The sequence below is a fragment of the Perissodus microlepis genome, chromosome 7 (assembly GCF_051167445.1).
Source record: "Perissodus microlepis isolate ML-2025 ecotype Zambia chromosome 7, ASM5116744v1, whole genome shotgun sequence".
Classification (NCBI taxonomy): Eukaryota; Metazoa; Chordata; class Actinopteri; order Cichliformes; family Cichlidae; genus Perissodus; species Perissodus microlepis.
This window is the reverse complement of record NC_140467.1, coordinates 25,326,826-25,351,266: the sequence shown is the minus strand read 5'-3', so window position 1 is coordinate 25,351,266 and position 24,441 is coordinate 25,326,826. Positions and strand designations below refer to the sequence as shown.

General features: G+C 39.9%; 1 protein-coding gene across 1 annotated transcript in view; it reads right to left on the bottom strand.

Annotated features, from left to right (window-relative positions):
* Positions 1–460: 460 nt before the first annotated feature.
* Positions 461–24,441, bottom strand: part of carmil2 (capping protein regulator and myosin 1 linker 2) — a 63,601-nt gene continuing 39,620 nt past the window's right edge. The window contains exons 32-41 of the mRNA XM_084934359.1: positions 21,426–21,529; positions 14,925–15,792; positions 14,301–14,405; positions 13,018–13,054; positions 11,216–11,284; positions 9,592–9,842; positions 8,380–8,512; positions 8,167–8,256; positions 7,252–7,353; positions 461–7,143 (exon numbers count right to left, since the gene is read on the bottom strand). Of these exons, the coding sequence (XP_084790485.1) occupies positions 6,578–7,143; positions 7,252–7,353; positions 8,167–8,256; positions 8,380–8,512; positions 9,592–9,842; positions 11,216–11,284; positions 13,018–13,054; positions 14,301–14,405; positions 14,925–15,792; positions 21,426–21,529 (2,325 nt within the window). The 3' untranslated portion in view covers positions 461–6,577. The remainder of the gene's footprint in view (positions 7,144–7,251; positions 7,354–8,166; positions 8,257–8,379; positions 8,513–9,591; positions 9,843–11,215; positions 11,285–13,017; positions 13,055–14,300; positions 14,406–14,924; positions 15,793–21,425; positions 21,530–24,441) is intronic.

Below are 24,441 nucleotides of genomic sequence, written 5' to 3'. Positions count from 1 at the left end.
AGTTTTCTCCCATGGGAAGCCTTAACTTTTATTCTATAGTGTAGTTGAATCTTTAAAGACAGTGGGACACCATTAAATGTTGTTCAAACTTTACTTCCTGAGATTGTGATGCAGCTTTTTGTTCTCTTTGCCTGTTAATCCTTTTAATGGGCAACTCAGCCTTTTCGAAGCTTTTTCCTAATTCACTGTTAATCAGTTTTATTTATATAGTGCCAGTTTGCTTCAACAGCTGTTTTAAGGCATTTTATATTGTAAGGCAAAGACCTTAGAATATTAAGAGGGAGAACCTCAACAATCCGATGAGGCTGTATGAGCAACAGTGTAGAGGAAAAACTCCCTTTTAACAGGAAGAGAAAGGTTTGAAAGAGAAAAGACAAAAAATGAGCACAAAGTCTTCACAGGGACCGATGACAACAAACAACTGAGTCAAAGTTTTACAAAGTACAAAATTATCACACAACTCAGTTAACTTTTTAATAATCTTAACAAGTATAGGTTCACACTCTGTTTATAACTTTGTGTTATGTAGTTTTGTACATATTCTGTGCGTGCAAGGCAAAAATAACAATGAAGGTAGAAAATAAACTCTCCTCCAGGATAAGAGGAAGGCTCGGGTCAGACATCACAGGGAGGTGAACTGAGGTCTGCTCTTATAAAACACACACACCATTCACCACAACCACCCTGAGAGAAACACAACATTTTCCTCTGATTATATAGTTTTGTTTTTAATCTAGTGACTCTGGAGAAAATTATTTAGCTGACTAAAGGAGTGATTGAATGGATATACGAATATAATATATTCATGTGATCCCACAAAAATGAGTGAGCAGAGCTTTAGTGTCCCATGTATTCAGCTGGAGATTATAAAAAGGCTTAATGTGAAAACAAGGCAAAAAGAAAAAATTAAAATAAGAGACTAAAATAAATACTTGTAATAATTTTCAGTGCATATAAATGTGAATGCTTTTTTCCACCTGTTTGGAGATACTTGTACAACCAAAATTTCTTTTAAAAAAAATCAATGCAATTCAACGTATGATGCCAAACTCTGAACAGCTCAGGTCAGCTCACCAGTAAACCTCATAGGGTCAGCATTAGGTGGTATTTTAGCCAAATCGAACACAAACATAGTTTCAGAAACGAGAAGATACAAACTTTCAAATGTCTTGCAAACATATAAACTTACTGTTGTTCTATTCCATTTGGGTACAAACAGTGAACTTAATCCTAAGTTCTAAATATAGTAGCACCAACCACCTGATGGATCTCAAGAGGTTAATTTTTAATTTTACTTGTACTTGACTAAAAGGTCTTGTGCTGTACTTCTGATCGAATGTTGTTAAAGAAGAATTTCAGCTATCCTTACGTGTCCAAACTAAAGATAAGGCTGAACCGACATATGACAAATGAAAAGAAACTGGGCATGACAGTTGTATGTGAACACTGCAAAAGAAAAGTATTTCTGTTTTATGCATTTGATTTTGAACAACCCTGAACACTTTTAGTTTATGAGGAAATCCAACTCGTATCGTTCTTGACTTTTGGAGGACGAAATCAAAGAATTAAAGTTTGGAGTTCATAGCAACATTGCACAATGCCAAGCAGTTTTCACTGGGCACTACTGAGGTCCTGCAGAGATGTTACATGCTGTGTTGTGCACTGTATGAAAAGGGGAAAAGCAATAGGAATAGACGAGGCCATTTTCACCTCCAGACCATCTATTTCAGTTGTAAAGGATTCACTTGTGCTTACTTAGAAATGAAATCTAATAAAATACACAAACATACAAAACAATTTAGACATACCCAAAGTACCTTTTCCTTGTAGTTGGGCTTAAGCCTGAGTCAGACTAGAATAAAAACAGGATGGCCTATTTGCGAGCAGAAAAACACAGTTGCTGAGAGACAGCACTGTTTTTTGTTTTTGCTGTCAGCAACCATTTGAAAGTAGTTGCTGTGAAGTTGAACATACAGCACCCTTCTCTTAGTGACAAGGCACAGGTCGCCTGTTGGGAGTCAACCTGTCTCCAGACTTGCAATGACTGCCGTCACACTCAAATAGTAAAAGGTTTCCAAATAACCCTGATCTAATTTCTAAATGCAGACAAACTGACTACAGGTTACAGTCAGTCGGATGATGATGAACACAACTTGTCTGCTTCACCAAGTGGAAATATAATCTAACGAATCACACAAACCTGATTTAGTCAGGTTTATGGCTCGCATTTTACTGCAACTTGTGTTGAATTTAATGCCAGAACAACATGCCTGATTTTTGTGTGATAGCTGCTGCTATGAGTGCTCATTTGTTTGGGGAGATGTTAGCAGAACAAGTACACAATCAGCACAGGTGGATGGCTTAAAGCTGTGAGCTAAGAGCCAGAACGTTGGCTCTGTCCTGTAGATCCTTACTGAGTTGTCATTCTGAGCGTCGAGAGCCAAGCCCCACATGTTCCTGCATTCCAGTGCTTTAGTCACATTTTTACACAGAGACCAGTATACAATGAAAACATTTTGTTTCTCTGCAGCGTGCACACTTTGCTTGACAGGTGCTATTACATAGATTCATGTATAAATGTTACAATACATAATACTGACTTTAATAAGAACCTAGAATTTAACAGAGTCTGCAGAAAAACCCAGAGAGTGACACAGAAACAGTATCTTCATTAACACAGATGGATCGGGAGCTGACAGTAAAATATGTTTTGTGCTCTTTACATCACACATTTGCGCTGCTATGCATAGATTTCAGGTTTAAATAGTTTGTAATAAACCAGCTTTTCTAGCTAAACCCTGCACGCCCCTGAGTGTTGGTCCTCAGGGCCCACACACACAGTTCTATCAGAAGAGCTCACTTTTAAAACAATCCTATTGGTTCTTCTAAAGTCCCCCTTTATTTCTCTGTTTCTTTCTCTGTTTTCAGAGAGAAACAGAAGAGCCAAACCTGCTTTTACACTGTGTTATATTTGTTAATACATTACTTGCTGCCTCACTTTTGAGCAGCAAATTTGCACCGCTCTTACTAAAATTCTGATCATTGCTGAAATGAAATAGCTGCATCTTTGTTTGTTCTTAAATGTATAAATTGTAAATTTGCCACATTTATTTACTCTGATTGAGTCTGTGGCTGAGAGTCGGACCTGCTGTGTATGGATTCTGCACAATCCATGAACTGCTTATCAAGCTGACTGTTTAAGGTGGGCCGCACCTCACGTCATCATGTATTATGCCTGTGCTGCAAGTGGCTAGTCCATCCTTGCATTTGGTATTCCACTGCTTCACTGAAATTTGCAACACTTAGCAAACAGATTTGCAATTTTTGCCAGTTTATAACAGGTAATTGCCATATTATTACAAACGAACTGCATGTAAATGCTAACTTGACCCCAGCTGATTATAGTCTGACTTTTATCTTATTGCCCTTTTATCACTGTCTTAATGGACCAAAGCCACTTTGAAGATGTAACTCACTACACATGGTTACAGACCTGGTGCCCATCTTCAAAGACACCATTTGAAAGGCTTGACCACAAGCTGATTGCACACAGATCCAATCACTTTGGTGGCTCCGAGGCCTCCAACCCTAGCGTGACTGTAACTGAAACTAAGCTTAACAATAATGATCACATTAAGTATTGTCATATAGATCAACTCAGCAAATGAACCCTATTCACGTGTTTATAGCAAAAGTGGTGTTTGCACTGATGACCAAAAATCAACAACCGTATATAGAGTTGCATACGTATGTCAAGCAAACTACAACCAGAAAAAAATATGAGGATTTTGAAAATATAATGCAAACTAAAAAACTGCTTCTGAAAGGAAACTCTGACTTAATATGCTGCCTTCGTCATGAGTATCACTGCCTCTTCATTAAGGCACGTGTAGAGCTGACTATACAATTGCTTTTTATGTAAACATGCTGCTCAAATTTATTCTTATGCTGCATGAGACAGTTGTAACCTTACTCTTTCTGTGGTCGTTAGGAAAATAAGCAAAGAACAAATATGAAAACAATGTTTTATAGTCTTGATATCTTTTCTTGAACATAACGAACCCAGAGCATGTTAGGCTTGCAGAAGTTAACATGCTGATGTACCCCAGTGAGGAAGGGACCACTATGGCACAATGCAAACCCACAGATTAAACCTACCTCACTCACTAACCCCAAATCCTGCTTCATGGTGGAGGCCTCTAATGAGGCATCTCCCTCAACTTCCAAAGGATATGCAATATGAGATCTTAATCAGCAGGAGTTCGGTAGTATTAGTGACTAATTACTTATCCCCTTGGCATAATCCAAAAGAGGTTGCCTGGACTCAGAATTCACAGTGTGACCAAGTAATATGATGTAAATAATGTCTCTAAATAACCTTAGTCACAATTAGATATGAAGTACAAATGTAGTTTCCAGAAACCGAGTCATTTTGTAGAAGGTGACAAAAAGGCAAAGTAAAAAGACATCTGCTATCAGCATGGAGTTTGTAATTCACTTTGAAATCATAACAATTTTAAGTAGTTGTTATTAATGTGCCTGACATGGTGTAATCAAACCAAGTGTGATGTTGTGGTACGCTCAGAAATATCTTGTTAACAAATTTAATGTTTTTGTGGAAAGTGCATGAAAAAGATTTCAGTCCCGTAGCTGATGAAGCTCATTTCAGACTCTTAATGATGTGTGCAGGTTGATGGAAATGAATTTTATAGGTGACACATATTGTTCAATGCAAAGATGGATGTGATTCAAAAATAATGAGTCTGGAGCAAAATAACAGGATGAAGTGCATGATCATTTCTGACATCAGATGAGAGGATGAGCTGTCAACACACTGATACACTCAGCAGACACATGGTTGGTGAACATGTGCCCAGCTAGCTACAGCTAACGGTCAGTACATTTAATCTTTGGGGTAAATTTGCACATACTGCAATAACAAGCCAGCAATGTAATTCATGTGCTTCCACTGTATATATAACTAATATAAATCAAAAATTCACCCCACAGAATAAATGCACCAACTATACAGAAGCTAGCACGCAGGAAGTCCGTACCATCTGGGTGTATCATACCTGTGGTTCTCACACGTTTAACGAGAACACTCCGGACATGAGAGCGATTCTACAGGAGAGTACAATAGTGCAAGTAAAATCATTCATAATTGGATACCAAAATGTGCAGATATACTCATTTATGATTACTCTTGAGGAATCCCATTAGCCATTTGAAATTTCAAAATGCTGACTCTGGTGGGAAACGTTACATTTAGAGACGAGGACAAGTTATTATCAAACCACGCATGTTTGACCATGTAAAAGTTCATCTTTGAAGTTTGAAGTCATTCTCTTTGTAACTTATGTAAAGATACTTTTAGCTGTTTCCTTTTTTTGAGCTGCTTTATTAAGTGGTTGGCACAACAGATGGATTCATATGTTTGATATGGCACCAGGTTCATGCCAGATGCCCCTGCTGATGCAACCAGCACTAGGAGTACTCCCAGAAGCTGGGTTTGGGGATCTTTCACGTGTAAAGTGAACGTGTTAACCACTCGCTGGCTTATAGTGACTTTTACAGAAAGGCAAGCGAACTGTAGCCCTACCACCCCTCCAAAAAAATCTAAATGAAAAAGTAATAATAAATAAATAAATAAATAAAGCCTACTTTTAAGAAGGCAAACAGAATTAGATTAAAACAGCTTCTTGCTGTTGCTTGACTTCTTCACCTCTGCTCTCCTTCCTGGCAGTAAATTTGTAACATTTTTTTTTATCTAATGATTTTTCAGAAAAATGTTCCCCATCAGTGTGACATGGATCAGTATTACCGCCGCACATGTTTAGGGTTGAGCAGGTTTTTTTAAAGACTATATTGTTTAATCTATAGTGATGCATCATATTCTACAAAGTCACAGGTTTACAGTCTGCCCTGTGAGGTCCACATAAGCTTTTAGTTCATTCAGAGATACAGGCTGACATCTTGATTTATTTACAAAAAATACTTTATTTAGAAAAACAATTAGAGCTGGATTAAAAGGCCTGATCGCTGTGTGACATGGTTAACTGCCAATATCTAGAGCAAGATTATATATTATTCTAAGAAGAAAGTGCTGCATTAACAAAACGGCTGGTTATACTTGATCTGATATGATAAAAGATGGCAGGTTATTGCCAATAAACAAGCTTAAACAGCTTATGTTAATGTGTTAAGGTGACATTTATTATCAATATTATCTGTTTAATACTTCGATTGTGTAGAAATTGCAGCTTTACTGCCCTCTTGAAATTTCCCACAAAGTGCTGTTCAGTGTTTTAAATGTCAAAATAAAAATTCTGAAATTTACCAGTGGGCAGCCACGTTGGGACCAATTTTAAAATTCAAGTGGTTAATGGGATTTTTCAAATCAATGGCTCCACAAGAACAAACAAACTAAGGTCTAGTGACTGTGATTTTCTACTTATCTGCTGCACTAAAACACTCACACTACTCTCAGATATGCCCTCAGTTCCAGATCGCAGTGATGTCTCAGACCTCTCCCTCCTAAATGTGTTTTCTGCTTAGGTAAGTCAGTCTGTGGATGCTATTCAGACAGAGGGGGCTCAGTTCTTTGGTCTGCTGCCTCTGCCTTCACTGTGTGATGTTTAGAGATGGTCTCTTTCTCTGGTGTGCTGTTTCTCAGATCCACCGGGCTGGGGACCTTCTTCTTGTGGGATGTAGGACTTACTTGGGGGACGTCTGAATATCCAGACGTGACTGGGATTGTGCTGAGGGTCTTTTCTCGAGGTGCTGGGGAGACTAGTAATTTATCTAGAGTTTGGGGCAATGCTGGGGCTGTGCTAGTGGTATTTTTGGGTGGGGGCATCACTGGAGACTTTTCCAGTGTTCGGGTTTGTGGTGGAAGCCTCTCTTGGGTGGGTAAAGCTTTGTCAAATGCATGGCTGGAAAACTGGGTTGCATCTGCTTCATGTAGAGCTTGAGCTGTAAAGGAGGGACACCCTGAGCCTGGGCTTTCACCCTTTCCTTGATGGGGGTGCTTGGTTTCGGCTGCTGTGCTTCCACATCCCATTCTTCCTCGTCTTTCCTGCAGCTCCTCCTTCTGGGGAATGCCCTTCTTATCTTTATCAGTCTCCCTTCCCATGTCACTGGCTGTGAAGATGAATGATATAGATTAATAAGTAATAATAATAAATAATAAAACAAAGAAGGAAAAGGATCGGCCAAAAAGGCAAAATTATGAGCATGACTTATGAAGACCTCTCTGTCCTTCTCCACTGGATGGATCTTCAGTGCAGGATGGCAGATCACTTCTGTTGCCTCGGAAACGGATGGGTGACCTCTGTAACACTGCCTTCAGCTCTGTAAAAGAAGGGTATGAGGTTTAATAAAGAGTCAATCATCAATTATCCCTTTCTCCAGGAAAGTTGTGGGAGAACACCTCACGGTGACGAATGGATGAAACATTTTACTCAAAGCCTCACGCAAACCATCACACATTCATACACGGACTCTTTTCTAAGCCTGTCTAACAATCACACACACACTCTGGAGACATCGGGGCAACTCACGGTTCAGTATCTCTGACATGCGGACTGGAGGAGCTGGACACTGAAACTCTAAATGTCAGGCCCACATCAAACAAGACGCACAAAGTAACATCAGCCTGAGAGGTTACAATGAATTGTGTCTCTGGCCATGAACACTCACTGGGGGTGATAAACTGAAAGTTGTTGACTCGGACATTTACACTGTGGCCAGAGAGGTTCTAGTAGACACATTAATGTTGTGTCGTGACAGTGAAGTTGACCGAGTATTTTTCCGTTGTCTGGTAAGTCATTCAGGCAGGATTGGACACAAACATTGTGGGATTTAAAAACATAGTCCAGTGCAGGGCTCTAGTATGCAGTATAAAATTCATATGTTTGTTGTGAAAAATGCAGTGTGTGTCAATACTACACAACTACTTATTACTACTCCTGAAATCAAAGCACAGGTCCTTTTTCAGTCCATACAATGGATGTCATGTTTCAACAACACTGTGGAATTTACTCTTATAATCTTTTTTTATTTTAATCACACTTTTTTGAATATTTTTCATTTAACCAGTTGTGGGATTTGCTGTTGCTAGCATTATTTTTCACAGTTTCATCAAACACTGGTGCAAAGCCTCACCTTGTGTCATGGCAAAGGCATCCTCATGGACAGACACAGCTCTACGCTGCGGAGGAGGCTTCATGTGTTGACGTGGCTTAGGAAGACTCTCTGAAAATACACATCATTTATTTACACTGACTTGGATTCCAGAGCTTTAAAACGCATTGAAAGTTGTATCAGAACCACCAAAATTTTGGTTAAATTTCTTTTAATAAGACAGGTAAGACACACCCTCTGTCACTGATTGTGCTTTTTCAGCGCGATCCTGTGTACCGGGACTTCTCCAGAGAGGTGGGACTGAAGGAAGCTCCTTTCTAGAGGACACGTTCGATGTTCCACCCTGGAAACCGTCCTCGCTTCCATTCTAGGAACGTAATCACCAGATGTTCATTGACACAATTTTTTCTCTGTACGCCACCATTGATTTGAAATCAGCGAATCAGTCAAGAAGGTTTAATTCAAGGGTTTAACAAAAGCACTGCATCAACAGCTATTTTTAAATGCAGTCCTTCATTTTCAGAATGTCAAATATGATCAGACAAAAAGGTGTTTTTCCTCTTAACAGAACAACATGAATGTGAATCATCACCTAGATGCAGCTATCAAAGTGAAAACTCCTGTACTGGTTCTAAACGGGCTAGTTCCTTACAAAACGAAAGAAAGCATAGTTCAGTTAGTTCTGAAAGCACAAAATATTGTTTAAACGTTCTTTTTCAAATTTCAGTTTTCCTTTCTTTTTCTATTGACTAAAGTGTTTTTAGTTATAGGGGTGAGCGATATTTTGAATATACTCGATGTATTGTGAGTTTTCCGCACACTATGATTAAAATGGCTACCAGAAAATATGGCAACTGTGGGAGTTTCAGATGAGCGAGAGAATGACACTTGCTGTAGTTTGGATTTCACAAGGAGGATGTCGAACAAAACGCAGTAATTTGCAAAACCTGCCATAAAACTATGGCAAAAGCAGTACCACGAATTTATTTCACCAGCTGAAAAGTCATCCACTGCATAAAGAAGAGTGTTTTAAACTCTGCATGTCAGCCTCTCCCCACACACCAAAGAAAACCTTAAATGAACCAGCTGTGACACCTGCGACTGTTCTTGGTCAGTCGTTTTTAGAGTCACTGTCCAGGCTTATGTTTCTGTAATTTGAGGTCATCACATTTTTTATTTCACAATTTTTATATCATAATCACAAAAGAACCCTTTTTAAAAAAACAACTGAATTGTCAGTTTGAATGAGTATACCAATTCAACCATATGGTTGACAATAACATTTGTTTTGGGGGGTTATTTAAACATCGTGATGTCTATAGTGATATTTTCTCATATCGCCCAGCCCTACTTAGTTACCTAATATATAATCAAACAATAATAGCTTTGTATACAGTCTCACCTTCTGAATGATCTTATTGCCAACAATAAAATGAAATATATTACCTGTCTTGTAGTCTCCTCTGGCCTGCCATCATGTTTTCCTCCTTCCAGCAGCTCCACTGGGCTGCTGGAAGGAGGAGCAGAAGAGGGACGAGCTCCTCCTGCAGCAGCCAGGGTGGAGAGAGGAGGTCTGGCTGAGATGGCAGGTTTGGGTGGCAGGGGGCCAATAGGACGCTCTGGGAGGGCGGGTTTTGGAGGAAGGAGAGGATCTGGTCGAACGGGGTGCAGAGATCTGATCGGATGCCTGGGATCAGCTGGGAAGCAGGGAGAAAGGGACATTGCAAGTGTTCCCAGTTAGTGCCCATAGTTTGGACATATGTTTAAAAGGATGTAGATTATACACAGAAAGCATGGCATACTAGTACAGAACTTCCTGTGTTCTCATATCACAGGCCTAGATACATCAGACTGGTTACACTACAGAAACAAGTTTATGATGTCACTCACTGTCCAGTGTCCCATGTCCACCAAAACTAAAACCTCCAAAGACTAAACTTTGCTGTTTACATATAGTACATTACAACATGATATCCAGACTATGTTAAACTTTATTATAAAGCATTATAAAGTTGTTCTTTTAAATACATATGATGCCGAGGCTGGGTGTGGTCTGTGGCTCGGCTACAGGGGAGAGGTGGCGCAGTGGGTTCAGAGGCTGTGCCAGGGGAGGCTGGCAGACAGAGCTGACAATGATTGTTTAATCCTGCCTCTATTATTTCAGTAGCACGACGGCACCTGTGGAGGGGAGGTACGAGCTGACGCTGGGATGGGTAGCGGGACAGCTGGAACCACATGACAGTCTGAAAAAACAAACTGTGTAAACAAGTTCACTCTGTAAATAAGGACACTTGAGCCACATTGTTTGTGCACATCCCTAACCCTAGCACGTGCTGGGTCCAAGTAACAGCTGAACAGTGTTACAGTGGCACCCAACATCCCAACACATGATGTTAGACCCATAGCCCGTGCAGCAGATGCACGTCCTGGCTCAAATGCACCAGGAGCAGGCAGCCGCACAGCGTGAGCAGCTGACTCATGTACAGAGTTCTGGTAAGATGCCAAGGGGGTACACGGCAGGCTATGGTGGACTCGGGCTACACGCAGACCTCAGTCCACCAAAACCTGGTTCGGCCGGGAGTGTTGTTGGAGGAAATATTCATGGAGGTCAGATGTGTGCATGGGGACATAGACCGCTAGAAATGAGATACAGTGGCAAATGCATAAAGTTACGGCTGCAGTTATCTTCCACCAGACACATCCCTTAATTCTGGGACAGAATTCCCTGTGCAAGCGGATATTGCTTCCAGTGGATTAAGCAGCTCGACATCCTGAAGCAGTGCTGCTGCACACCTTTTCTGCAAAGGGTGTGGCACAGGCACAAGTTCACCTCATCGGTTGTGCATGTCTGACTGTGTGCTGGGGTCCTGTAACAGCTGACAAGTGTTACAGATCCATGTTTCAATTTTTTACAAAACACGTGAAAACTGGTCGATCATCACTGACTTCTTCATACTGGTGCATTGTCCCACACAGCAATACCGTGTTTTTTTTTTGCTGAACTGGCTCTGCCAAGCTATAGATTGAGATTATAATTTATATGTAGACATGAGCAAGGAAATATTGATACCTGATGAAGTGGACATAGTCCTGGGCTTCATGTATGTGGGAGGTGGTTCAGGTTTGTCAAGAATAGCACCTGAGGGACAGTGACAGGACAGTAGAAGACAGTGAATATTACGAATAATATGTGAATCCTACATCTTATAACACAGCTCTAGATGGCAGATCTAAAAACAAGGATTAGTAGTGATGACTCAAACAAAATAAGAAGAGTGATGGAAAAAAAAATCAATATTTATAAAACTATATGAAACACTAAGTATAGACTCAAATGTTCTGTTAAAGAATTAAACTAAATTTGATTTATAACCATGTAAAAAGGTTGGGAGACAGTGTGTTACTTAATCAGAATAGTTCAATTTGAGTTCAATTCAATTTTATTTATATAGCGCCAAATCACACCAACAGTTGTTTCAAGGCGCTTTGTATTGTAAGGTAGACCTTACAATTGACTATGTGCACGTTAGCATATGCTACTTCCGGTGCAGAAACTCCTGTGGGGAGCTTTGTTTCCGGTGTCCTATTCGCGCCTGGTTTTCGGTCCAAAACAAGTTAAGCAAATGAATGAATCAAGCGGCGATTTACATTTCTATAGATGTCTTGGGCATTTACCCAATATATCTGTAAATGATGTTCATCGACTTGTCGATATTTTTCCCTGTGCCTCAGAGCAAAAGAGAAAAGGGATTCAAATGTTATATTTCTCAGCTGTCCCTCGTTTATCGCAGGTGTTATGTTCTAAAAATAACCAGCAATAGGTGAAATCAAGTAGCCAATTTTATTTTTTGACGGTGCAAAACGTTTCGTGGACATACAGTACTGCACTTCAGAGTCACACTGCTAGCGATCGATGCAGCGATTCTGTACTGTACAGGAGAGACTTCACGGAGGAGATCGTCTGCAGCGATCAGGACGCAGGACACAATGTGACGTAAAAATAAGCATGCAAACTTGCACTAAAAAATCCGCGAAACAGCGAGGTGAAAGGTGAACCGCGTTATAGCGAGGGACCGCTGTAATTTTGAAGGTAAGTCACAACATACCCTTCGTACATATTAATGTATAGAAACCGTTACCAGCAATCATTCATTTTTTGTGTGGCTTTTTTCACGGTTTGTTAACATGCTGTGTAGGTGTGTACTTGACTAGCTGATTTAGACATAAAGGGGGAAACATCTGGTTTGACTATTCTTCACCTGTAGTTTGAATGCTGAACATTTGCCTGTTTAAATCATAAGACCAGTCACTATACTGAGTGTGTGGACGATGTGTCTTCTGCTGCAGTAATGCAGTTCTGCTTGTGTTGAGTGATGTAAACAACTGATCGATCTAAACTCTTTAAACGTCAAAATTGATCATTAGATTTTTTATGACACAACAGCGGTGAGTGTTCCCACCTTCTGCTCTTTGTAACTTAACGCAATCTTTCGGGTTTTCGAGTTTTGGACATGATTTTGGAGTAGATCTTTGCAGTAGCGATTGACCGCAAAGTAAAGCTACCGGAAATGTACAACCCCACATCCGGTCTCAAACCAGGAAGTTAGCATTTTCTCGTGCACATAGTCAATAATACATACAGAGAAAAACCCAACAATTATATGACCCCCTGTGAGCAAGCACTTTGGCTACAGTGGGAGGGAAAGTGGATGGTAAGTTATAAATGACAAATGGATTGGCCTTTACGTAGTGAACTTAAAGGGCATTACACTGCAAACAACACTGACTTGCACACTGACAACCACACACAAAAACACACTTATAGACAACATATATTTTTTATGATAGAGATATTTATGCAAAAACACTTACCATCAGAGTTGGCCTTTCTCAGCTCTTCATCTTTATTCTGTAAAAGAGGAATTAGTCTTATTTTTGTTTTATGTGTTTTCGTGTAGCCAGATCTTGCTTGAAAAGGAAATTTGAATTTCAAGGCCCTCCTGGTTAAATGAAGGTTAAATAAATAAATAAATAAGATAAATATGAGGTAGTTGGGATTTTACTGTTCACCTTTGTTTTCTCTTCCAACCATTTTTGTCTATTTTGCTGGTTTGGTTTGGGTCATTCCAACAAAAGCAGTGAAAACTTAAAAAAGTTTAAACCTGTTTTTCATTGTAGTAACTTTATTGTACTCTTTAAAACAAAGTTATAATTTAACGTCATACTATGAAAACTGACCAAGTTACTGGTTTTCAAAGTGCACAGGTATGGGCTGGAATTTGGTGCTTTTTGCTCTATATTTTCCAGCATTTTTGAACCAGATTATCCACATAAACATATTAGGGCAGAAGAACACAGGTCACCTACTAATCAGAAGGTCCCCATCTGCTCCAGTCCACATGCCAAATATCCTTGGGCAAGATACTAACCCCGGTTGCTCTCTGATGCATCCATCAGAGTGTAAGTGTGTGCGAATGTTAGAAAGTGCACAGGAAAAAGTGCTTGTGGTGTAAATGAGACAAGCTGTGTAAAGCACTTTGGGTGTTCAGATAGAGTAGGAAAGCATTTTCTCAGTGTCAGTGTGAAAACTGCCATTACTGCTGCTTTCTATTCCTATTAATAGCACTAGCCTACTACACAGGAGTGGAAATGTCTGTTAAGTTAAAGATCATTTTAGATCTACATATTTCTTTGAATCATAAAACTATGATGATGTACTATTTAATTACAAAAATACTGGGACACTGCCTGGCTGCCTGGTAGAATGGTGACAATACTCAGTCAGCCTGTTATGGCTCAGGGGTAAAAACTGTGAAGTTTCCACACTCATCTGTAATGTACATTTAATGAGAGTAGACTCAATAAATATGGAAAAATTGAGATATGTGGTTTTTCTTAAGACATTCCGACCTATCATCCATTTTCTTAATCAATCACTCATTAAATGGGAAAAATAATTCAATGAGACTGAATCACTTTTGTTTTCTGGCAAACGTTCAAAATGGGATGTGGGAGAATGTGTGAGGAGTGTGTTTCTCACAATTTAAAAAGATAAAAAATAAAAGAAGTGCGATAGTCCTGCATATAAAATATTTAAGGCAAACAATGTTCAGATTAATATGTTTACACACACACATGCGCACTCCCCCATTTACCTGGCTCATCTTGGTTTCAGCAGGTGGAGTTTTGGCCACGCCCATTCTGTGCAACATCACCTGAAGCTTCTGCTCAAAACTAGATGTGCTCTCCGAAGCATGTTTCTGAAAGACAGTACAGAAACACTTAGAACAATAACTGTTCCCTCACACACACACAGGCACTGGCTTGGTTCCGTTGGTATTATTTGAAAACTGTCAATATAAAGATTGAGAATAGAGTAGATGTTTTATGAAAATGGGCATGAAGCCTTACCAGAATTTTACTAATAGTATCACTGTGTTAACACACGAGCACAGCAAAGACGCGACTGTGTTGTTGTACTGGTCATATCCAGGCGACGAAAGTGATAACGTGGTAAATTTATCATAACAACAGGTAGACCTTTGAGGAAGTGTTTACTCTGTATCAACAACAAATAGCATCATTTACAATATAAAATGGGAGCAGGTCAAAGAACAGGGAAAGGTTCTACCTTAATATGCTAAAATTAGACTTAAAACAAGAGAAATTCAAAATAAAGGCTTGTCTCTGACATTAGCTTTTTTAGGAACCTTGGTTCCCATCGAGATTCATCTCATAATTTACTGTTATTATGATGTTACAGGTATCACAAGACTGACCTTAGTGGGTGTATCCTTGTCATCAGTCTCTAATCCCGTCAACAGTATGAGACTTTGGCTCTTTCCCTCTCTCAGTGCCCTCTTGGTCACTTTTAGTCTCCTCTCTCCATATGGAGTCCCTACCAGCTGCTTGTCCTGCTCAGTCAGAGTGCGAGTGACCACAGGACTGGGCATGCGAGCTGGCAAGACAGGAGCTGCCTCTTCCTCCAGATTGGAAAGTACAGTAGTCGTGAGATCAGGGCTTGTTGTGATGGTGGGATACAAGGGAGTGGTCTCACTGGGTGGCATCATCATGGTTAACGTCTGGGCAGGCGATCTCTTTTCCCACACATCGCCTGCAAGATGTTGGCTGGTGGCGGAGATTCCTTCTGTGGTGGTGGCATCATTAGAAATGTTAGCATCCTCCACTGACCTTGCCCCTCTCTCCTTCTCTCTCTCCTTGTCCCTCTCCCTCTCCCTCTCCCTTTCTTTGGCCTCACGGAGGGGTCGAATGAGGTCTGCAATGGAGGTCCTTTTGACCTTCACCCCTTCTCCTCCTCCTCCCTCTCCCCCACTTGCCTTGGTGGCTCGGGCAACTCGAGCCCTCTTGAAGGCGAAGAAGTCACCAAACTTTTTCTTGATATTTTTGGTGGGAAGTGTGGTGGTGGTGGTGGTGACGGAAGAAAAGGTGGATGGAATGGAGGTAGAGAGGGGTGGAACATCAGTGGATGTGAAGGACATGTCAGTGGATGCATAGGGTGAAGTGAGAGTGGTGGTAGAGGAGGTGATAATGTCAGACGTAGAGGACAAGGGGGTTGAGACTGAGGGGGTGGAGCTTGACTCTGGGGGAGTGGCTTGGGCAGGGTTTGACTCCTCCCACTGGCCTTTTCTGCAGCAGGAAAACAGCAGAAAGAGCAACAGACAAGAAGAGACATTCAGTACTACAACTACTGGTACAGGACCAAAGACATGCTGAGCTCAGGCACACAGCTAACATGCATGCAAACATCACACAGGGCAAAAACAGCTCCGACAGATTGACAAAAAACCTGGAAGCTACGCCTGGACTTCTATGTAATATGCTTAAAATTTGCTTCACCCGTTGGTTAAATAAATACATATATTAGTCCAATCATGCCTCTGGTCCTGAGTGGATATGAGCCCGGTCAGGTCCATGTAGTTTTCTCTTTACTTAGGGAGAGTTAGCTTAGTATAGAGAAAATGAAGGATGCTAACACCAAAGGGAAAGACATTTGTTTGAAGTTCACACCTGCTACACCAACATAACATGTTGTCAACACAGCAACAGAGCTGTTCTGACCTGGTGCCGCTAATGCTCAACTAAAGGGTTGCAGAAGCCTGGGTTTGAGTCCATCCCAGATCATGCCCTCCATATTATTCCACGTTGCTCTCTTCCTACTTTCCTGTCTGCTGTGTAAAAGCTAAAAATGCTACAAACTGCTGTTCTGACATGGCAATTCTGGTGTAATGGCTCTTATATGGTCTTAATTCAACCATGAAACGGCTGATTCTTACATTTACTGGAAGAGTCGATTTTTTCAATCACGGATGTTTACATTAAGCCTGAGTAATAATTAAAATGTAAATCGCACACACAGAGTGGTCAGGAACCAGGCTGGGTCAATCTGATTTACAAAATGCTTTAGTGAGAGTACTGACAGAAATTTGCAAAACAGTTATATTTTGCCCCATATTATTATCCATAAATCCAGAATAGAATTTGAAATCCTTCATCAAAACTAAGCACTAAGGACCCAGTGCTATTATAGACCTCATCCTCAGACTCCTGTACAGTGGTGACAGCTTTGGTTTCAGACACCCTCTCTTCTTTAACATTAAGCTTATAGTTGGGGCTGGATCATATGACCCTGAACCACGAACCATAAACCCGCAGTTATGCTGTAAAATACACATGCACGGGACTTCCCAAGATGAATGAGAAGCACTGAAAATATGTTTCTGACCAAAAATGTCCAAAAATGTCTATTGTTACTACAGCAACCATACTCCAAGTATCCCCTGGAAATGCTGACATATAATACTACTACTAATAATAATGATAGTTACAGTAGTTGTGGCATATACAGTAGTTAAGGTAGCATGTAAACTCAGGGCTTGAGTTTTGTATGTGGTAACAATGCACGTTACACAGTGTAATAGTTACACCCTTAATATCTGCACATCCTCTACAGTGAAAACAACAAAGTTTTACTGTTTACAGTTTAAAGTACAACGTCATTCACACGGTCCAGAGACTTGCAGTTAGTGGGGTCAGGTTAATTGGTAATTCTAAACTGCCCATAGGTGTGAATGTGAGTGCGAATGGTTGTCTGTCTCTATGTGTTAGGCCTGTGACAGACTAGCGACCTGTCCAGGGTGTGCCCTATGGTAGCGGGGATAGGCTCCAGCCCCCCTGTTACCCTGATAAGGATAAGCAAAAGAATGTGGATGGATATAATATATTGTATTATTACATTTAATTGAGTCTGTTGCTGTAACCACATAATTTCCTTAGGGATTAATAAAGTATTCTGATCCTAATGTGACACAAAATAAAATCTTGCATGTGTACAAGTGGATTCAGCTGCCAGAGCTTTAACAGCATGTCACAGTCTCCTTCAGTGAATAGAGCTGCCTCAGGTGTTACCATGTTTAAGAGGCAAGTTTGGATTAGAGGATATTTAGAGAATTGCATCCTGACTTAAGACCAGAATGGGCTCTAGTTACTATAGGAAAATATCGGTAGACCCCATATACATTGAGGTCCAAAAAACTTGTAGGCAGTCTGTGATGGTATACCCTAAAGACATATCTCCATTTGAAGGGAAGACTGGAGTGGGGGGTGAGATCATCATTGTCCCCGCTTTCATAAGGATTCCCACGGTACAAAATTAGTAAGATAAGGCTGACTTGCACAGCAGAGTACAGTACAGAAAGGATTATGTTTTGTTTTAATTGGCTTTGTTTAGCCAGTTTTATTTCACTCAATTAAGTGTGGATGAGTTGCTGTCCAACATTTAGTCCATATTCTCATCTCCACACTTTCTCACTGCCTCCTCTCCTGTTCGTTATAGCCAACATTAGCAAAGTTTCCACTGACACCCTGTTGGCCAACAGCATTAGAGGCAGTTGGTGTTAACCTGGGGCCCAACTGATCCACACTGGTGCAGTGGTAAGCACCATTGTTTCAGCAAGAAGGTTCCTAGTCTGAATCTCCTGATCTCTGGAGCTTTTCTGTGTGGCACTAACCAGTAAATCTAAATTGTCTGTGGGCAGATAAAGTGTAGCACCATATGGCTATGATTAAATATGCCTGGGCACCTTGAATAGTCCGTATATTACCAAAGCACAAACCTGTAGTCATGACATCACATTTAACAGCTGTGAAGAACACAGCCTCATTACAACCACTTCAGCAAATGGATGCTGAAAGAAATGTCAGCTGTCTGTGAACAGTAATTAAAAACACTAACACTAAAAAAAGAATCTGCTATGAAGAATTTAAAGGTTATTGACCAGCAGTCAGTGGATGGCTGAAGAAAGAGCACCACCATCCCTGTATACGGATGGGGGACTCGCCCTTTACATAACCTGTCATGCCATTACCCCACACCAGTTATATCGAAAAACAAAGACAGTGAAATACAGTTGAAAGTCCCGGATGTCATGATCTGAGTTGATTGTGTTGTTTTCTTTCCAAAACTCCATCTCCTTAGAGACTGTGTCTGCTCCCAGACCACCAAAAACAAACCAAAAATTAGCAAAAAAACATTAAAATATCACAAAGGAAGAACAATGTTATCAACAACTGCACCAAAAAGTAAAACAGTGAAATGTGGATTATTAAACATTATGTCTCTGTCTTGAATAAATAATGGATCAACACACCGATTTACTCTGCCTTACAGAAACCTGGTTAAAGCAGGATGATTATGTTAATTTAAATGAATCCACACCCCCGGGTCATTCTAACCATCAGAAACCTCGAAGCACAGGCCGAGGGGGCGGTGTGAAACTCTCTGAATATAACAGAGTTTCCTTCACTCCAGCTTATTAACCAACCAAAGACCCAGAAAGTTTTATTTCATTTAAAAGACCAACGCTTAGCCTTATCAACCCTAGTTGGATAACCTAAAACTGGAAAACCTATTTGCTGTTATCTATCGTCCACCTGGTCCTTACTCAGAGTCAGTGGGTCTATCTGACCTCTTAGACTTTTTATTTAATTTAGTGCTCATCTATAAAATAATTATTGTGGGGGATTTTAATACCATGTAGACCTAAAAATGACAGCCTCAACAGAACATTTAATCTATTATTAGACTTAATTTGATTCTCTCAAAATGTAAAATAAACCCACCCACCACTTTAATCACAGTCTAGATCTTGTTCTGACATATGGTATTGAAACAGGACATTTAACAATATTCCCTGAAAACCATCTTTTGAGCTTTTGAGCCAAGCATACCCTTAAACCTAACCTTATCTGGTAATGCCAGATGGTTGCCCTCCCTGAGCCTGGGTCTGCTGGAGGTTCCTTCCTGTTGAGAGGGAGTTTTTCCTTCCCGCCATGCTCATAGGGGGTCGTCCAATTGCTGGGGTTTCTCTTTATTATTCTAGGGTCTTTACTTTACAATACAAAGCACCTTGAGGCCACTGTTATTAGGATTTGGTGCTTTAGAAATCAAAGTGAACTAAATTGATTTGTTTTCCTTGCCTCCTTAGTGTTCCTTTGTGTCAAGTTTCTGAGAATATGTTTAGAAAGCTACTTCCTGTTTTACTTTGTTAGGTCACATATTTCTCTTTGCACCTGCCAGTTACACGAGTTTCATTTCACAAAAATATATCTGAATGAGATCTGATACAATCCTCATGACTGGGTTAAGACAATGTCATCAAAAGTATGGATGTTGGATGAAATGTGCTCAACTAGGGATCAAAATGGTCCAAGGGAGAGATGCCTGTCATTGAATTCTAATCATGTGTGCTTACACTATGACTTCGTCATTACTGCCCATAGTGTTCGTATGGGAGTCAGATGAATATTTTCTGTGTTATAACATTGTAATTATATGTAATCTCTGTAGTAGAACAAAATCTCTACTGAGTCAGGTTTGAGATTATCAACGGATGAAAAATAAACAGCCATAGTTCCCTGTCTTGGGATTCAAAGGGAGTTTTTTCCTCTTTTCTCTTTTCTGACAGGTTGTCCTCACACTTATTGTCTCTAGAATTTAAATACCAATTATCTAATCAAACAATTGCAAAAGACATAGTTTGATGATATTGTGAAGTGGAGGGGATCATGAAAGGTATAGTCCTGAAAACAGCTTTAAAAACATTCAACTTTGTGATGTTATGACAATACTGTGTGCAGTGGGTGCCTAGCGTGAGTAATAGGGAAAAAAACAACGTTGGCAGCATTAGTCCAAGCTCAAGGAGCAGCACTTCATGCAGACTAAAGAGCTGTTAGGGTGCAGCTTATAACATTTATAGGGTCACTGATCATCTGTACCTGTAAGCCAGCTATATGACTAGAATGTCAATATAGAGAATTTAAAGATTTGGAGAATTTAAATTTTTGAAATTCAGTTTACAGTCTGTTTAATACTAATTTTCTTGTTGAAATTTGCTGACTGAAAAAACAACACAATAAGGAAAACTGTCATAAAGCTAATAACCTCAGGTTGTCATAATAACCTTTATTTAATCTCCTCCTTATCCTTTCATTCAGCTCCAGAAAACTGTGTGTACACCTCAGTCATCACATGTGGTGTCTGGTATTCATGTACAAATATTGTGTGTGTGAAATGTTGTGTGTGTATATGCATGGTTGTATGTTTGTATCTGACTCAGGTCAATGTATTTATTTATGTATTTAATTATATATAAGGAAGCCCATAGGCTTCCACAGTAGTGGTTGCTAGTCTTCCTGGGGTCCAAGTCATCAAGTATAATCTAATAAAACATTACACAATAAAGCAGATGCAAAGATGTCCACATGATTTGGCTCTTACATCCACAGTAAGGTTTTACAATAGTAAAAATATCAGCATGCAAATATCAATAACATTGAGGCACAATACAGACGAATCAAAAACAGGTCACAGCATTGCCCTCTTACAATATTTACAATAATTCAAAACTGTGTAAATGGACTTTTTTTTTATTACGAATAGTAGCTAGTTCTCTAATTGCATAAAGCAGTTTGTTACACTTAAAAGATGATCTAAATATAACAGAGAGTTTCAAAAAATTAGTTTTGGTAGTATTTCATCTGGTTGACTTTCTTTGATCTCTACTCATTTATCCTGATCATCATCATCATCATAACTCCAGTTATAGCCAAATTAGCTATTAATAGCTAAATTTCAACTACTTGACAGTATACGATATACTGCTGAAAATTAAGTAGTTCAAATTTAAGTTCAAGCTAATAATTGGTGAAGAGTAATGCATTTCTTGTGCATGTGTGTGTGTGTGTGTGTTAGGTCAACTCACAGTGCATAGTCAGGGATGATTTTTTTGGTGAAGAACTCCTCCACTCCTTCATCCACTCTGCCCATCTCCTCACTAGCTTCATTCTCCACCTTTGACACCGCCTCCTGTAAGCAATACAATATAATGTACAGTATGCAAACCATGCATTGTGTGTAGCTGTGCTTGCATTTTCATTCTCCTCACTGTCAGACAGACACCAGGGATTTGAAGCCTTGTAAAAAAAGGATCATTTTTGTTGCCACCTAGTGGCACACCGATAATGTGTTGGCTAAAAAACAAACAAACACATTTTCTGTTAGAAATGAAGTAAACTAACAAATACTAGGAAAGTCAAGCCGTATCTTTCATGTGGACTTTCCACAGACTGGTTGTTGCACATAATCTGTACACTGCCTCCATCTGACCACTAAATGCAGACACACAGAGCCTGGGGTGGAGCGGACAGCGAGCGGGCTTAGCATAGTTGCCTCTTCGTTCAAACCTTCACGTTGGCTGGGGCATTCCTCTGTGCAGTTTGCATGTTATCACTTCCCTGGAAACCCTCTAGGTTTCTCTTACAGTCCAGTGACATGCAGGACAGGCCTGCTTGACTTAGAAATCATGCTGCTAGAGTGTGGAATAAGAGTGGAGAGGCACCGAATCCAAGAGGTTTTAAGTTCAGTGTAACATTTCCAAAGCCTACGATGATTTGGACTGCCATGTTGTCTGCTGGTGTTGGTGGTGGTTGGTCAATACTGTTTTTATATCCAAAATCAACACAACTATCTACCAGGATATTTAGACCACTTCATGCTCCCATCTGCTGACAAGCTTTATGGACATACTGACTTCCAGCAGGGCTTGCCATCTGTCAACGGTGCTGACTTTCTGTGGAATTACTATAGACTATATAAAAGCTTACATTTTGAATTAAATGACAAAAAGAACCCCAAACAAACAAACACTGGAAACAATGAACATCGAATGTATCTCTTTTTGTATACTTTTGCAGCTTTTATCAGTTGTCAGTCTTTTGGCTAAGATCAAGTGTTCTTATCACTGTAATATCTGATAGGCGCCAGTTCGAGGGCAGCGTATTAAACACTTCTTCCGTTCGCTCCACGCATCAACCCGGTATTGTCGCGCTTCTGGAAACACTGCTTAATTTCCACAATTTCACTATACATGCAGTTTGACAATCAAGGGTTATTCTGCTCTTTAAATTATTTTTTAAAATCTTCAGTTTTTCCATAAACCAATCAGATCATCACCTGTTTGTTTCAAAGTCTAGCTAAAGGGTGAAGTGAATTTATCTGGAGTATGATGGAGCCAGACTGAGAAATGCTGTTCATTGTGAGCCACATGTAAGAGATTTGTTCATTGTGCATTGTCATGTAGGTGACCATGTACTGTATTTACCACACTGTCATATTCAATCAATGGTTTTCTTCTCTCTGATAGAAGTCGTATCAAAACATCGCCTCAAAATTGAGTTAAATTAAACTCAGTATCAACCGAACTCCTTTGTCATTGCTATTAGTCACTAAATTTAATTGACATTCCATGTCAATTATAGGTCCCGCATTGCTACTTTTCTTTTCCTGTGTAGGTCCCTGAATTCGTATCATGTCCTAGTCCCTTCTTTCTCTTTTTATTCACCTTTTAACTCTGCATTAATTTCTTACCTGGTCATTCAAAGTAAAAGAGTATAATTTTGCAAAAAGCTTCTGTTCCTCCTACTTTAATATTGTTACTGTAATTATAAGGATTATAAAGGGAAATCCTACCACGTTGTATGCAATGAAAGTAATGTGTCTTAAAGAACCATTCAGTAAATTAGCACACTGCTGTAAGTTCCCCATCCTATTCAACAGTCTTGAAATGCATTCTTTTAATTTCCCATATATTCTAACTTTAATACAGTTCATGTAGTCTTGATTAAAATACAACTATGGAATCACTGTGCATTCCTATTGTAATCTAACATGACTATTCACTCCACACATTTCAGCTATTCTGTTGAGTTTTGAAATAGACCGTTCTTACATTTGCTGTGAACTGTGCAATAACAAGCTGCACTTCAGGACAACTCAAATTCTAACTAGGTCAAGCCCACTCTGCACAAAAAAATACTTACAATAGTAGGATTGCAGCAGTGTTAAAACAAAGTCTTTTTCTAATCCCTTCCATGTTGAAAATTGAATTTAACATTGTTCTTTCTGTACATTGTACATGTGGCAGCACATAGCAAAGGATTACCTTATAAAAAATACACTCCCGTTAGTTATGCTGCACAAGTACAACAGAAAAGCAGCTGGATTTCAATGAAAATTTTTTAGACCTATAAGCTACACTGTTACAATCGAAGCATAATTCACTGCCTAACAACAAAGCTGAAAAGTAGCATTTTGGCTAATAGTAGCTTAATGTAGTGCAGGGGTGTGTCCAGAGGGAGAACGTGGGGTGGCACACCCCCACCCAAAAAGAGCATGGACATGTAATGGTAAACCAGTTTCTGCTCATTTGTCTTTGCCCCCCCCCCCCCCCAGCTTTGCATACCTCCACCTCCTCCCACAAAACAGCTTGAGAAATCTATCCCAACAGCTAAAATCCAGTGAGCTGGATAAATACTATCAATTCTCCTGCCAGAGGTGGCTTCCTGGAAGCGACTGAATGAGACATAATAACCTGGTGGCTGAGGTGACAGCTGATCAATCTCCTCCTAGACTGTGGATTCATGTATGCCTAATCCTCTCCAGCAATCACATTGAGTATGTATGTTTGCATATTTTTGATGCTTTTGAGACTGTTGGTTCTTGGCTAAAACACAATCTCCTAATTCACTGGGCTTCCCAAAAAGTAATCAAGTCTCCACTCCCATGACATGTGTCTACAATCTCCTTCTAACACAGGTGAAGTGTCTCCTAGGGTCAAGTTTCAGACTCTTGACCTATTCACTGTTCCATCCATTTACCTTGGGGAGGTCTTCTAAAATGACCTAGCACTTAACTTTACCTACTAGTCGCGTCTACAGCCT